Source organism: Pieris rapae, chromosome 8 (genome assembly GCF_905147795.1).
Source record: "Pieris rapae chromosome 8, ilPieRapa1.1, whole genome shotgun sequence".
NCBI lineage: Eukaryota > Metazoa > Arthropoda > Insecta > Lepidoptera > Pieridae > Pieris > Pieris rapae.
The window spans coordinates 2,593,515-2,611,315 of NC_059516.1; the positions used below are offsets into that span (position 1 = coordinate 2,593,515).

Below are 17,801 nucleotides of genomic sequence, written 5' to 3' on the forward strand. Positions count from 1 at the left end.
CTCTAAGCTATTTTATAATCATACCTAAACTGTGGGCGAAGTACAAAAATCACAGTCCGACAAACAACTTGAAAAATATCAGATGAAGATTTTATGAAAATACAATTATTTTCGTCGTTCATCATAGTCCTCTCACCGAGGGTGGAAATCTTCTTTGCAAATATTTGACGAGTCATCGAATGGGACATTCGAGAATTATTAATTTTGTCCGCTTTTGTTCAAAGGAAAATCATACGTAATGTCAAATAATTGTGTAAAATTATTTCTAAATTTATCACATTAATACATAATTAATTATATATACTTTTTTATATCATAAAAGCATCTTCATACAGTACCTGGGCTTTATATTATAGTTAACGATAAGGCATCCCATAGGTTCGATTTCGGCCGAAAGGTAGTTGTAACTAAAGGATTTCACTATTAAATTTAGTTACTAATGAAAGAACAGGATTATTCTTCCGCTGGAGAAGCTTAGAAGAAGAAGAACCACTATCCTCTAATTCTGTTTATATCGCATTAATATTGTGCATCTGCTGGATAACCACAATGAAATTATCCACCAATTACCTCTTAATTAATCCACGGACAACTGGCATATGTTAATTAACCTGCGCAAACAACGAAATAACGGGTTAAATTTTAAATTGCTTGCTCAAATTCTTTATTAAAATTGCATTTTAAGAGCAACTTTAATTCTTGTAGGCTTTTTAATTTCTTTTTTTTTTTGTTAATCATATGAAAATTTACTGATTTTATTGATACTTATTTTTTACTAACGGTTTTAGTTGCAGTATTAATAAATAACCTAGATACTGACTACGGCCCCATTTGTGAATCTAAACAAATCAAGGCTCCACCCAAACGCATACAAAACATTCATTTAAATCGGTCCAGCAGATTAAGAGGAGATAACATACCCACGTACAGTTGAATTATAAACACGCAATGCAATGCTTTATATTCAATAAAGTTATAAGGGACTATAAATTTGCTATCGCAACAAACGTCAGGATTACTTAAAGTGGTTATTAAGTATTCTTAAATTTTCTGCGCAATTTTCTTATTGTTTCTTTTATATGAATCTTTCGTCTGACAATAACAAACACAACAAAAACAGAAATAGCGAAATCGGTCCAGCCGCTCACGCGTTGATGCCTTGACCAAGAGAAATAGGGATTTATTTTTATATATACAGTATATGGTATACAGATTAACTTTTACCTCACACATGTCGATAATTTTTCTGCAAGATTTTCTGAATGATGAATTATATATATTTTTTTATGTTGTTTTACCGTAAAAGCTAGAATTAACTTGATTGATTTCGAAGTTCAACCCTACCAAGGTTTCACACGAAAATATTATTGTCAATATGCATTTTAATAGCAACCATTGAGTTCCTATTAAAATCAGCTTTGCTACAATTGGTTTGACAAGATTGGATGTAGATTAACGCGGCAAAGGGCCCGGTAATATGAGGCCTCGAGACTAATTGAAATATTTTTAAATATTAACAGTAACATATACTTGATATAATAATAATAATAACAAAGACCATTTATTTTCAACAACCTTAGATGAAATTTTCATATGTTTTAACTATTATTCTAAAAAAAACTGTGTCATTGGCACGCGCATTGTTTTTTTTAGCGTGAATCTGTGCTACAGACTGTTCCTTGCCCTCGGTATCGTAAACCACTTAGATACAACGAACCCGAGTTAAAACCAACAAACAATTATATATATTATATATATATATATATATATGTATATCTGAACGAAACTACAATAATGACATTACCCCCCAGAAACATTTTTTCATTCAATTCAAAACCTGCAAGTAAGACGCTTACGTATACGATAGTTGAGCCCAAACGCGGTACTCCTTAGCCCAATCAGTACGTCCCTGAAGTTCTTGAGTAAACTCAAAGCTACCTTGGATTAAACTATATCTTAACTATAAGATATTCTGCAACAAGAAGGACTACTTTGGAATAAATGCACTTTGTTTGAACTGTCGGTTTTGTATAAAGTGCTTTAAGATAAATACATCGGTTTTTTGAAAGTTTCGTGATTGTTTAAAATAGAACATCAATCCGTAAATACGTATTATTGTTTGACTAAACGTAGGAAATATTAGAACGGAAAGCTTCTTAGCTTAGTGCTAGTTTTTACATATTTTAATGAGTTTATAAAATCTTTGATCAACAAATGATTGCCTTCAAATATCGCCCTAAACGCTCAAGCACTGTGTATTTGAGACATGAAAAACAAATCTATCAAAAGAAATCGTAGTGTTCGTTTAGTTTATTCAATTAATAAAATCAGATAAAACTTTCAACTGAAGCGCAGCTTCCAAAACCGATTAGATGACATAATAAATAAAATGTTATTTTGAAAGTAATTAATGAGTAAATAAACTATATAATCTAGAAGTAACCTTATATCAGTGGCGTCTTTTATGTGATATATTTAGAACACGTGTACGCGATACATGATATATTTAGTACACGTATACGAGATACATGATATATTTAGTACACGTATACGAGATACATGATTTATTTAGTACACGTGTACGCGATACATGATTTAGGCAATAGACACTCACATTGCCTGTGTGAAAGTGCGTTGCCGGCCTTTCAAGAATTGGTACGAAAATTTCATTAAAATTAATAAAAAGCATACAAAATGTAGATTTTCTAAAACTTAAATACAATTCAAGACTATAACGTAAGTCTCTCATACCTAAGGTCACAGGTTCGACACCCGGCTGTACATCAATAGATATTCTGGCTGTGTGCGCACTTAACATTCGCTCGAACGAAAACACCGTGAGGAAACCGGCTTGCCTTAGACCCAAAACCGTCGACGGGGTTTGTCAGGCACTCGAGGCTGATTACCAACTTGCCTATTATATTGAGAAATGATCATGAAACAGATACGGAAATCTGAAGCCAGGCCGAAAAGGTTGTAGCGCCACTGATATATTTCAAATGCGAATATATGAGGTTGGATAAAATAACACCAACAATACAAATTATCCTTCGTCGTTCGTTAAAGGAACGAGTTGATTGGTGAGTATTGGGTTCCGAGTTATATGATCTGGGGTTTGATTAACTATGTGTAATTCTTGTTATTACGGTAATTGTTTTATCTAGTATTTCTTTAAATCTTTAAATACAGAATATAGAGCAGAAAAATATTCAGGAGTTTCCCTCAAAGGAGGTTCAACAATACGTTTAAAAAAAAATCTATTCGATGGTAAAATTATTTTTATTATTTTTTTCTCCAACTATGATTTTGTTCCCTCTGGAGTAAAGAATCTTGGGCGGTGAGGTTCAAGTGCAAAGGCACTAATTTAAGTTAGCGACAGGTAGATATTACCAGTGACTCCAGAGCTGGTGTTTTCCTCGTTCAACGAATAAGTATCGCAATACAGCGAGGTAATGCTGCCAGCGTTAAAGATACATCCGTACTCCACAGGGACTAAACCCGTACTCCACAGGGACTAAACTTTTAAATTTGTTTATTAATCTATTAATCAATGTTTAATTATTATTAATATGTTGGTCAAGAATATTGTAAATATCTCTTTTGATTAATTCTCTTTTTAAATGTGTATACTCCCTTTTTAATGTGTCACTTACACACAAGTGGTATACTTAAATAAATAATAATTTCCTGAATTGAAATGTATGCATGACCGCTGCTTACCAAATATCAGCTATCCTGTCATGAACTGTTAATTTGCAACAGGCAATATTTACAGTTGAGACTGTGACTCGTATGATTAATTTCCTTTCGATAATAAATCGCAGATCTTTTATACTATATTGGGAATTATAACGCGTTCTTTACATTTTTTGTTCGCCATCTTTTGTTTTACTAAAATCTGCATGGTTATATATTTATTATTTATTCATTTATTTATTTATACACATACACAAACGTTAACCGTATTTTACTGTTATAAATACGTAAACTTAATTAAATTAGTTGAACAATGAATAGCTCAGTAACCTCTTAGAAACAAACCTCTCAACATAATTCATCAACATTCTCATACATGAAGTTTAAATTATGTAATTCGTGTAAAGAGCTGACTTCAGAACAATACAGTAACATTTGTAAAGGGATAAAATATGTACGTCGTAAGAAATATACAAATGAGAGACGCCTAGACGCGAATTACACTTGATATTACGTAAGGTTAAAATATCTTTATTTATTTGGCCATTGGGCCCGTGACTTTGACTGAAGGGCTTTCTTAGGGGGTCATTAATAATGACAGGGTCTCGGTTTATTAAATTATTAATATTGTTTTTATTGTACACAATAGCTTATGTCGTGTAGTTTATTATGATTACGTGTGTGTACATAGGACTTATTTATAACTAACTGTGTCATCCCCTGACCCGAATCCTAGTACCACCCGCCATTGCTTTGTATAGCTCAATGCGATTTCTTATAAGTATGTTTAGAGTGTGACATTAATGATATATATTATAATTAATTCTATTGAATGGGCCACTTGATAAAAAGAGCAAAATCATGTTACTATTACTTATCACCAGAGCGACGTGCATCTTTGACATCAAAATTTCCGGATTAAAAATGCTTAAACCAAATTTCTATTCTCACATACTCCACTAGATCCATAAACATCGCATTTTTTTGCGGCTTGCATTGTATTTTAACCTTTTTTGCAGTAACATTTTCAAATGTATCGAATTCCTTTATTATATTCACTCCTCTTGATGGTACGAAAAACATATGAAAATACGCATTTTCCTTATTTAAATTTGGAATTATCTAAGTTAAAATCTAATTTTTTAATGATACCAACACCAGCCAGATACAAATAACCAAAGAGATTTGATTACAATTTCATATATACTACAATGAGAAGAAACTTTTCCCCCAACCCATTATAAAGGGTTTAAATGAACAGTTTTTTTACGTAACATAAAATCTTTTCAAGCAAAAATAGGTAAAAAGACGAATAATAAAACATTAAATTTTTACATCGTAGTTAACGCGATGTTTAATCGGGTGTCAGTAGGAATTAACTGAAATGTCTTATCTAAAATAAGCGTAGCTCGGCTTACGAGAAGAATAGATTGCCTGCATTTTGTTTGAATATCTGATACCTCATTCATCAAGTGGCTTTCGGCGGCTGATTATTTAATTTTTATTACGCCTTGGACGATCCATCATGGATTTGGAACAGATTGGCTCCAACCGAGATAATTTTGCTTTTATTTTAGGGTTTTTAAAAAAAAGGGGTTTTTATAAAATCGAAATTTAATGATTACGCAATCCTTCATTAATACTTTATAGACACGACTGTCGATAGAAGCATGATAATTCAAATAATTTTTTTTGCACAGAGTCATACAACTTCGATAACCTAAGATTTATTGCTTATTACAATTTCATAATAAGTATAAATTATAATTGACAACAAATCTGTTGTCTATACTTCATAGTATTGTTATAGTTATAATTTTTTGAAGTTGTCTGAGCACCGCTACAAATTAAAGGGAAATATGGTTGAAGAAAAGAAAAAACGTTTTTTTAATACATCCATTTAATCATATAATATTAAGTATAGAAGTATAAATATGCATTCGTACAATACACATTGGCCACAAATAGCACGAGATAAAGGCACAAGCAATAGAAACATTGTAATAGTATATTATATATATTTAAACATTTTTCTCAAACAGCTTAGTTACTAAAATATTATATAATTTGTATACATAAGACAAACTTCCAGCATTTGAACAATTTTCTAATGAATTTATTTAATTTTTACGGCATTTCATAAGCACTTTAACAAACGGCTTCAGAGATATTATCAAAACAAAAACATAGTTAATTTAAAAAAAATCTGTAAAACTAAGCTGTAATGAGTATTCGTTGGGTTTGTTTCATACACATATAATTCAAAATGTTTTTAAACGTAGCCGACAAATTAAAACTAACGTACGATAATAAAATATTTCCTTCTCTTATCATTTTGAACGAATTGGGGCTTTCTGCGTGTAAATCCAGTCTGATAGTTTTTGTATAATAAAACATCAAAAATCTTAATATATATAAACTTGAAATTGAATTTCAATAAATGGTCTTATAATATTTTTTAATATTTAATAAATCTATAACACATAGAAATGTGAAATTATAATATCAAATTCAAAATAAGGTAAATAATCAGATCATTTGGACGGTACTATGCCAATTTATATTAACGAACTAAGAATTGCGCGACGAAACTCAACAATTTGACAGATGACAGTTAACAGTTGACACTTGACATGGGTTTATTTCTTTAATATTCACGAATAAATTTCTTTTTTGCCTTTTATTCATTTCTTAAAGTACAAAAATATTTCGATTATTATATATGAATGTAAATTGTCAAAGTGACATGAACGCCACGTAGGAGACCAATTATTTTATTATAAACCAAGTACCTAATACCAAAAAAAACCCTGAATATCAGAGTTACCGTACGCCGCGCAAACATTTAAAAGTTTTAAAATACCGCTAGATGATGTATATAAAAAATAAAAATATTGAGAATATCTGTTGTTTAAAAAAATAAAGTTATTTATAATCAAATTTGTGAGAAAACATGCTTAGTATAAACCTAATAATCCCAAGAAACACTTTTTGTAGTGGCCAGAACAGTCACCCTGAAACAATGAAGATTATATTTTTATTTCACTCAAATATTCGTGATAATAAAATAATCAAGTAATTGGTCATCAGGTTTTCATGATATGAATCATCCAAATTTTATATTTGATTCGAAAATGTAACACAAAGCAAAACTAATCAAAAAAATTAACCTATGACTCTATGTAAACACTAATTACTCATAGGTTTTTCTGAAGTTTTGATACAGTCACAAAATACCTAATATATATTAACCACATGTGTCAGACATGGGCATGAGGCATTTCGAGATATATGCCGGTAGTCTTTTTGTTAGCAAAAATTGCGGTTTGGCAAATGTGTTTAAATTAATGAAACAGTGCTTATATAACTACACCTAGGAATATGTGCTTTTTGGTTCATATTTTAATTTTATATCATTAAAAATTGGTAATGTTTTTATTTCTTTAATTTTTTCTTATGACTGTAATGTGACGTGTGTCTTAGTGGAATTGACATAATATATGTATTTTTTGTGAAACAATTTTTGTGTGTGAATAGAAATAAAGATTTAAATTTGGTACCACCTTAGTTAAATAATTTTTGTTTGTTTGTTTCCTAAAGTTAAATGTATTATGTATTCCATCTCTATTTGTTATTATATATAATTTATGTTGTATGGATAACGAAATAAATAAAGATGTACCTCGATCCAGCTCTGTAGAGACTCTCCATACTTGGCCTGGAACATCTCGGCGATGTCTCCCAGGTCAACCTCACAGCGGGTGACCATAATACGGATCAATTGCCTGTCGTTAGTACCAAGACCCTTCATAGACTTGTGAAGACCCTCCGCGAAGAACAGCGGCTTGTTGCGAACTACCTTCACTGAAATCACAAGATTTTTGTTAAAATTATGGGACAAGGAACAATCATGTTGGAGTTGAGTGGTTGCCACCGCCCATGGGCACTTTACGTACCCTTGTATCCCTTAGGATAGTTTACTTAGTTCACAACATTAGAGGTATATGACGCTCTTTTCTTGATAAGAATACACGAAATGATGGATTTCAATTGGTCAGCGTCTAGACCAATCACAGAGAAGCAATTAGCCGTTTAGATATTTATGTAATTATACTAGGTTTTCAGTGATCAATCAATTAATATCTTCATACGAGTCAGAGATAACTGGAATTTCTAAAAATATACTTAAAATTTTTTTAATTTTTTAACCAAAGGAAAAAAAAATCAAATCGAAAACTTTTTAAAACTTAAGTTATATGACAGGTATATTAAAAAGTACCGATAGCACGAAGCGCCTTCTCAAGGTCGCCCGAGAACTCAGCCTTGATGGCATCATCGATGTCGTGTCCTGTCAGGAACTGGTATTCCTGGAAGATGGCCGCCAGTTGCGGGAATGAACGGGAACAGAGCACAGCGTTGAATATCGACTCGTCAGTGCCCAGACGGAGTTCACCTTTAAATCAAACGAAAACATATAATTATTTATTTATCAAATATACTCTACCGATTTTTATGGATTTTTTATGCATATTAATTTGAAAAGCATTAAGCATTTATCGCGACTGTTTCATGATAATTTATTTTTACTGATATCTGAAGCCTAGAAGAGTTATTTTATAAGACTATTATATTTCTTTATATTCTCAAATACCATTTATCCCCACGTTTGTTATATTAAAAATATATAATTTACATAATAATTGATTACATACCCGCCTGCAACAGGCTTCTAGCATCTTCTCTCGCCCTCTCTTGATCAATATGAAAATCTTCAGATCTGTTGCCCTGAAAAGTTATACAAAAGTATTAGGATAGTTTTTATCGATATTATTATTTTTCTTCAGATATTGATGACACAGCGGTATCAGATTAGTTAAGTTACATATATTAGTTTACAATATGAATCGTATAACCAAATTTTAGCAATCATCACACACTTGAAGCCAAAATACCCTCTCATAAATTGTTATACAACATTTTTGGTTCCGATAATGTCCAAATAGGTCAATACAATAATTGAAGTGTCCCTTAAATTTACGAACCCTTAGATAAGCTAAGTTAGTTTATGTTAGCGTCGCAGCTCCACTAATTTAGTTAGTTAATGTTAGTTACCCAGCTTCAGTTTTTCATTTAAGAAATATCTGAACATATACGTTTAACGCAGACTTATGGAAGACATCTTGATATTTTTGGATTATTATCAGGAGTTAGCAACAGTTAAACCAAACTGGTAACTCCCATCTATGTTCAGAATTTCAGAGGAAGTATCTTACCATACACAATGATGTCATGAGACGCTTAAAGTTTCCTGATGTATCTCCACGAAGATCGTCCTCCAACAAAGTTCCATACACTGGAATTAAAAAAGATTTTCTTAAATATTTGGTAGGTAGGTACAGCATATTTCAAAATGGATACATAATCACTGAGGTCTTTAAGTATGAACTGAAGTGGTAGAAACAACTTTACAAATAATTCAATTTGCAACAAAGTTTTTGAGAGGATGTGTGAGTGTTTGATATTCCCAATGGGTGATTACGTCAACAGTAATTACCTACCACTTCCTATAACTTCTTTTACACATTGTCTATGCTTTAAAACGAAATGCATTTTTAAGAATTCCTACAAAAATGAATACGTTTAGGTACTATTATTTTTAAGAGCTTTGCTTATCTTTGCCCGGCCGGCCCATGTATGGGTACATTTAACTTATCTCTTTTACCTCCTGGATTTGGTACAGGTATGTCCAAGGTCTACCCAACTCGACATTAACATAAACGGTTGAATTGTATACGTCATTACGACCTTTTTACAAGTTATAAATATACCAATACGACATAAAACAGTGCTCGATATTAGAAGCGGAGAAAAAGTCAATAAAATGATGTAAGCCCGTCGTGAGTCAGCAACGTGACGTCATCCATTGGCAAACCATCTTGTATTTTCCCGAAACTATTGACGCGTACAACGCACAAGGAAACAACGAACCGTTGTATTTAAGAGTTTATTTTGAGTGGTAATGTAATGGCAACATTTGTAGGACTAGACTATCTCTTTACGACCGTATTATTAAAAGGTTGTTATATCAATATGGCAAATATAAAATAAATTAAAATATATAGAATATAAGATATAGATATCACTTATACCACGTCATTAAATTTGAATCAGTAGACTTTGACTCATCGGCAAAGAAGACGAGAGAGACGAGAAGAGAAAGAGAGGGTGTAGGCCGAGAGAAAAAGCCGGCGTAAAAAACTCTCGGTACTCTTTTAAAATAGCAAACAATTATACAAAATGACTACGGCGAACTACACTTATTTTAAAACAAACATCGCAAATTATTTAGAAGTTTCCTGGCTATTGGTCCGGGCCCTTTTATCAACATGACAGTGATAAGGACAAAGCATTCAATATCACTTTCTGCTTTAGTATATTTATACGCCGTAATAGGCATTTGAAATGTTGAACACAATTAAAATTAAAATTTATTTTTATTTGGAGTTAATAATTCGACGTTTCGGATGCCTTATTTTGTTAAAAACTTATAAATCATTAACCGAATTTAAAGGGTCAATAAGATTGACCCTTGAGTACAAGTGTTTAAACGTAGATGTAACTTAATTCGTATTAAAATCGGGAAGTATCTAAGTAGGTAATTCCCATTTGTTGCAAATCCAGTGTTGGATAAGTACTCTGACAGGAAGCTACTCATTGTCATTCAAGGCCATTTCATTATCTGAGCAATGAATCTAACTCGCACATTTGAAAGTACGACTATTATTACTTATATGTTCATTAGAATCCACAATACGAACAAAAATTGTCTACCAATACTTTTAATACAAACAATTTTGTTTATATTAAAAGTATAATATGCTAAAATGACATGACTTTCTAGCGGCCTTATCGCTCTAGGCATTTTAATAATGTATATACCCATACGCCAGCATACAAGCAAATAGGGAATTGGTACATGTTATTAACTTCCATAGTCATGACATATGACTTGAGTGCCTTCTCTACTGCAGTACAACTATCATACAAACTTCACCATATAATATTCAGCTAGGTTTTTAAAAAAAATTGTCTACCACGAAGTCAAAAAAAATCTCATTGGTACATGAAATTAGCTTCTTTTATCACGATAAATGACTTGAGTGCCTTCTCTACGACAGTAAAAGTACCATAAAAACTTCACCATATACGATTTAGCTAGGTTTTTTACTAAATTGATTCATCACGACCTCAAAATAAATCTCATTGTTACACGAAATTAACTTGTTTGGTACTCGACATATGAGTTGAGCGTACGGCAGTACACATATAAACTCCACCGTACCGTGTATAGATATTGCCTTTTTTCTACAAAATTGTTTGGAAATTCGCGGTAAATAATCGTATTGAAATTTACTGATGTCTCCCACTACCCTATGCTTTGTTAGAATGTGAGGTGCATTCTTATAATTGAGACATTTGTTCTTATCAGACATGTATAATCTTTGACATATATTGTAAATAAATGTAAGCAATTTATATCATTTTATGGTAATCTTATATTAGGGTAAGATAGCTTAGGAGTTCCAACTGAATGTTCTCCTAATAAGTATTCGAATACCAAATGTTGGAAAATTTGCCAGCCTTCTTCTAATTTCTTGTATAACATCTGCATACCAACTCTTTGGCACACTTTTTTTTAAATAATTGTACTTATATTTACTGAACAAATGTATGGGCCCTATGTTTGGATAAGTGAATTAAGAATTATAAATCAAGACCTAAATAAGCGCTAATTGTGACGTCCCTAACTCAAAAATCTGTTGGATTTTTATATACGGGACTCTTTCTCATTTCAATAACGATTGGTAAATACAAATACTAAGAAATCAATACCATAAGAGAACAAACTTATTTTTTTTTAATGAGTTTAGCAAGTTTCCCATACGAACGTATATAGTAAAATGTACTTACTTGCGGTATATGCCTGCTTGATGACGTGAATTTCGTGGTTGGACATAGTGCACATGACTTCAATGAGGACATCCTCATCTGTACCAATACCAGCTGTTGCATCATGCAGCTCTTTGGCGTAGAACTGTGGCAAGGGCGTCATCAACGCCACTAGAAGGTCCTCGAACTTTCCGCTTGTCTCACTCTTCAGGTCTGATACGAGATCCTGAAGAATAATAAAAATAGTTAGCTATGTCTGCCAGTGGTGCTTTTATGGTTCTCGGCCTAAAACTTTTTATATCCTGGGGTTCAAAAAATGTCAGTTCCCATTCATTTATAATTAAATTTAAAAAAAATTAAAATATAATTGTTTTTGAATGATCAAGCTACAAGCTACAACAGCCGGGATCCGATGCCAGGTTTCAGGCTTTCCACCTTCATGTCTGGAATTCTTCCACAGTCTGTTTCACAAGGCATTTTATTTTGCGAACTAGCGAACTGTGGAATCGACTCCCGATATTCCCTGAAAGATACGACCTCCAACAATTCAAAATTCGAGCGTACTCCTCCCTCAAAGGCCGGCAACGCACCCACTAAAAATGTGTCTGAGGGCTGCGATGACTGCTTTTGGGCGTCCCACTGGCTATTATATTGAAAGGCTAAATAGCCGCAAGTTCAGCCTTTCTATCCTATCTACTATATCCTGAATTCTTTATTTAATACGCGAATGAATTAAGCCCCAAGCCTTATTTCAACAAAACATTAAACAGCTAATTAATTATAATGCGTTTATTAAGAATTTCAATAGTTAAGTAAAGTATTTATTTCTCGTAGAGACTGGTCCATAGGCGGATGGTAAATTTCTGGGCCATTACGGAAAAGTCTACAAAAAACACTTGCTTCAAACAATTTAAATATTTGTTTTATACAATTTAAGAGGACCCTTTTACCCCTGACTAGAGGCAACCCTGCTGACATTGCCGCGACCTAATTGTGTATGAAATTAAAGATAAATGGCAATTTCATAATAACATTAACACGAAAGCTGCAACCGCACCTTTTAATAATATTAATTGATACCTATATACCTTATTAAGTTGCCCGAGTGTTTTCAAACTCCGGCTATCAAATGCAATTTCAAAAACAACAACATAATATCTAGGCTACAATCACGCTACAATCGAATAAACGCATGTAAAACCGCATATATAATAAACATATATATCTATAAAGAGTATTAAGTGTGACTGATACGTCAAAAACGTACTGGATTTGTCATACAGAAGTACATACTTAGACCTAAATCTTGCCTCTAGGTGTAGATGTGTAAAAGTGTAGATTTATAAAGTAGTAATAAATTCTATATAGTTATACAAAACATACTTTAAGAAAGTAGCGGTAGGTACATTAAATTGTACGCGGACAGAATTAACACAAGTGAAAGTATGCTTGACCTTAGTAATACAGATCATACAAACTGCATGGCAACGTCCAAAAACAAATATTTAAACAATGTTAGTAGGGTAGCTTATAAAATGATTGTTAACATAGTAAACTGTATTGTTCACGAACGTTTCAGATCTGTTTATGAGTTCAAGGCGTTCACGGCTAGTATAATTTACTATTAATTGGAAAACTGTAATATGAAAAATATTACCGCATCCTTGATGAAACGACTAATAGGCCGCATCAACAATCCTCAGATCAGTGGCGTAGCTACTTTGGGTTGCCAGAAGCTGATGGTGTCAACCCATCGAAAGTAAAAAGCAATAAATTTTATATGATAAAGGACATGAATCATTTATAAAAAGATCGCGAGTATGTGACGGGGAATCCCCCACGACAACGTTAGGCTCTTTAGCGGGAATCCCCGAATTCTGCATATAGCTGAGCTAGTGCTAGTAGAGGAATCCCTGAAAAAGTATTTTTGACCTAGCGATTTAGTTTCTTTTTGTTTGTACATTGTTCTTAAAGTTCAGGGACCGGGAAGGGTGTCACCGCAAAAAAGATGACACCGGGTGCGGCCAAACATATTATACATACAGATATGGTAAAATTGTAATATTTTGTTTAAAAAAAAAAAACCTTAAATATTCTTTTTTATAAGTCAATTTACATCCGGTATATACATAGTCGCATTCTTGTATTTACTCCACTTTTAGAGGAATTATAGATACATTACCTTTCCATATAGAGTCTTGAATTCGAACGCTATCCGCAAACGTTGCTCATTGCTTCGACGTGTCAGTACTTGGATGATGGCCTTCTCATCCGTACCGAATCCTTTCATCGCCTTCCTAAGAACTGCCGCATCTTCGCGAGGATCAAAGGGGTTTACAGGCACCACTGTAGGTTTAGACTGCAAGACAATCAAACGTTAGATAATGATATATAAGTTTGTTAAAAGGTATTAATACTTGTTGGCATAATAACGAACTATATTTAACGATCTCTGAATTTTAGGATTGATCCCTTCGCTGAGACTTATGGGTTCAAGAAGATGTTAGAACCAACCTAAAAATCAAACTTGTCAGACGCTGATGACCTTGCGTACAAAGGAAAGGTACAAATGAAACAGGAAACGTTGCAACGCCGGTGAATATTAAAAAATACATCGTTTAAGGAAAAAATATTTCTATAAAAAATACGGTAAAATCTAATGGAATTCCTAAGCACTGAAAAGACACATTTAAAAAAAAATAGCATTAGAATGACATAAATAAGCACGAATAGTATTTCATAAAAAATGATAACGGTCAAATTTATGAACATTAATAATAATTATTCATTATAATTAACGCTTTCCTCTTTATGTTTGTAGGTATTTGCCTGTATGTAATGCTATATTAATAACTTATCAATTATTGAAAATTATTTGTTTATTGCTTGACTTGACAACCCAATATTTTATTTGTATAAGTATATTTAAGTGGTATTATATAAAACATGGACACAATAATATAATCTTCATATACATACTTATAAAGCAGTATTAGTAAATGCAATGTTCATGCACAATCAATAAGTGTACCGTGTAACGAAAGGATTTAAATCCACGTCGCCCCAGTGACGTCCTATAGGTACTTCTCTTTGAATTAGACATGGCCGAAGACATTTTAAATCAAATTTTCACTAATACAATACAAATGTAACCAACTGCACTTTCACATAACCACAACCATTAATATTGGTATATTTTAAAATCTAGAAACACTGGATTAACATCCATTGTAGGGAAGATCGTAGTCAAGACTGGATAGGTTATTGTGATAAATGTGTGCGGTGAGACGAAGTGAGCATAACAATGTAATTGCTGTAAACTGTTCCTTGAATAGAGTCAAAACGAATGTAGGTATAGTATATTATGTGTGATCTGCTGAAGGTGTTTGCTATGAACTAACTGGAATTGATAATATATAAACAATTTTGTGGGGAGACCTATAACACGATGACACATAGTGGAAATGTATTTCCTAAGTAAGAATTTTTTTTTAATGTTGATGTAGATAGCCTTCTGGATATTCTAACCACAATCAAGAAATGTTTAGTTGAGAATTAAATCAAGCCACAAAGATGGAAAACAATCAAGTAATTTAATATTAAAAATATACTATTGCAACTTTTATCAACTCATACATTGATAATTAACTAGATTGATCTTACAAAACTAATTTTTGTATTTGTATGAAATTGCTAAATAAAAACCTTATCTACATATCATGACATTGAAGAGCTTATAATCAATACATGTATCATTAGTGATATCATTTTAAGAGGCCCTTAAACTGATAAAATAAATATAACCTTATCTTTGTTTAGCAAAACAAGATATTATCTGAAGATACACAGTAAAAATGCCATTATCTCTATAATAAACTTTTGAAGGATAACCAATACATGATTCACAATTCTAGCATTTGTTGTGAATAATATTTTTCACCCTTTAGTCATTCTACAGAAGCATAGCGTTAGAATTTAACATATGTACACCCTTATTCATAAAAATGATTCAGTCTTGTTGCACAATATTTTAAAGTAAAAACCACTTTGATATAGTGGAACTGCAATTTGGCATAGAGATGAAAGAGAATTAAAACTCTACTGTAAACATAATAAACAATGCTAGTTCTAAAATCTACAAGTTATGAAAAACTGGCAGCAAATGTAAATTAACTTATTTCACTACTTTTAACGGTATTGTTGTATTTGGTATCTATACTAATATTATAAAGAGGAAAGGTTTGATTTTTTGTTTGTTTGTTTGTATGAATTGAATAGGCTCCGAAACTACTTGGCAGATTTGAAAAATTCTTTCACTGTTGGAAAGCTACATCATTCCTGAGTGACATAGGCTATATTTCATTTTCAAAAAAATAGGCATCCTTACTAAAATTACGATAACATTAACATTTGTTTATTATTTGATACAATTCTAACAGATGGCGCTGAGTTAAAGGTAGTAGTTTGGCAAGACGACGTTTGCCAGGTCAGCTAGTATGATATATGATGAAATATCTTGTAACTTAAAGTTTAAGATAAGCAATATTAATATAATACTCACATAGGCATTATGCCAAGATTAATGAGTTTGTATGAGTCATTCAGAACAATTTATAAGTTTCATTTTCCATTTAGGTACCAGTATTATTGATCTGTAACTATTTTGTTACTATCCTTTTATAATACAAAATGTCTAACTATTGTTTGGTATCAGCATCAGATATAGATATAAGCTTGGTAAAGTATGTTATAAATTAAATATTCAGTGTGTAGAATATGTATGTAAGCTAATAAAGTTTAACACAAAAGCATAGCACCAATGTTTTGCTTATCACAAATAAAGTTAGCACATTCACATGATTTAACTTACCTTGGGCATACTAGCTATGGGATTTGATGCACCATAAGCCTGATGAGTTTGAATACTATGAGCATATGCCTGTGGGTTTGATTGTGGGTAGCCACTTGCCTGGTATCCTTGTTGGGGATATCTAGTTTGAGCCGATTCTTGAGCACCTGGGTATGATTGAGCTGGGTTTTGTGGATAACCCTGAGATGGTTGGCTATAACCCTGAGATGGTTGGCTATAACCCTGAGATGGTTGGCTATAACCCTGAGATGGTTGGCTATAACCCTGAGATGGTTGGCTATAACCCTGAGATTGTTGAGAATAACCCTGAGATTGTTGCGGATATCCCTGAGATTGTTGGAGGTACCCCTGATTTTGTTGAGGGTACCCTGAATTCTGCTGAGGGTATCCTTGAGTGGGATAGTTAGATTGAGGGTAACCAGGGGTTGCAGCTGGGTAACCCGGCTGGGGTGCCGGATAGCCCATTGTTGGGAATCCTGGCATTGGCAAAGGATTCCCAAAAGATTGTGGAGCGTTGTTCGTAAATCCAATATTGTGTAGATATTGTGGCGGTCCCTTAAAAGGAAAATTTAGGTAAGTGGCTCTTATGATTTTGTGATAAACAAAACAAGGCTGCACAAAACTACACTCGAATTAATTGTTTACTTACCTGGTATGGATTCATTTTCTATTCCTCAACACTCAGATTTAATGGTTTCAATATGTACAAAATAGTATACGGATAGTCTGAGTGAAATATTAATTAAACAAGTAATTATTACACAAGTTAGGACACAGTTTAATTTATGCAAAGAAGTAACTATAACGTAGAACTTATAAGCAAATCTCTGAATTCATACAGATTACAGTGACTGAATCATGTGAAATGAAAGCAGAAATCGTTTCGTTATTCGTCACCACAAAAAATGACAATATACTACACTCTACAGAAAAGATATAACGCACGCTACTCTGCCATCATTCAAGCCTGTACTAAAATACTGAATGTCAAACAGTCAAAGTGTAGTATCCCAAAATTGTAGTCAACATTGTTGACACTGACATTATGCCGTCAAATATGAATTGAATTGATTGAAATATGAATGTAAAATTTAACTACTGTCTTTCTCTTGTCTATATAAATTATAATATCGATAGTAAAAGATACCGGCTGCGTCCAAATCTCCGGACAATATTATTCTTATTTGTTTATTTTTTTACAGTTATACTTATTTTGGCGCTTTAGGGAAATATGATAAGAGTAAATTTCTACGATGCGCGCGCACAACAAAACAAAAATACTGTT

At 32.5% G+C, this 17,801-nt stretch overlaps 1 protein-coding gene across 4 annotated transcripts; it reads right to left on the minus strand.

Annotated features, from left to right (window-relative positions):
* Positions 1 to 6,599: 6,599 nt before the first annotated feature.
* Positions 6,600 to 17,478, minus strand: LOC110995657 (annexin B9-like). Of its 4 annotated transcripts, none has more exons than XM_022262919.2 (9): positions 17,166 to 17,478; positions 16,517 to 17,071; positions 13,829 to 14,005; positions 11,668 to 11,872; positions 8,970 to 9,049; positions 8,409 to 8,481; positions 7,976 to 8,149; positions 7,379 to 7,560; positions 6,600 to 6,710 (listed from the first exon to the last, which is right to left on the minus strand). In XM_022262919.2, exons 1-9 carry the CDS (start codon positions 17,178 to 17,180, stop codon positions 6,654 to 6,656), a joined length of 1,518 nt encoding a protein of 505 aa, XP_022118611.2. In that variant the 5' UTR covers positions 17,181 to 17,478; the 3' UTR covers positions 6,600 to 6,653. The 4 variants fall into 4 exon arrangements, with proteins under 4 accessions (XP_022118611.2, XP_022118612.2, XP_022118615.2 ...); XM_022262920.2 differs by having other exon boundaries at positions 16,616 to 17,071; positions 17,166 to 17,375; XM_022262923.2 differs by lacking the exon at positions 16,517 to 17,071 and having other exon boundaries at positions 17,166 to 17,375.
* Between the last annotated feature and the right edge of the window lie 323 nt (positions 17,479 to 17,801).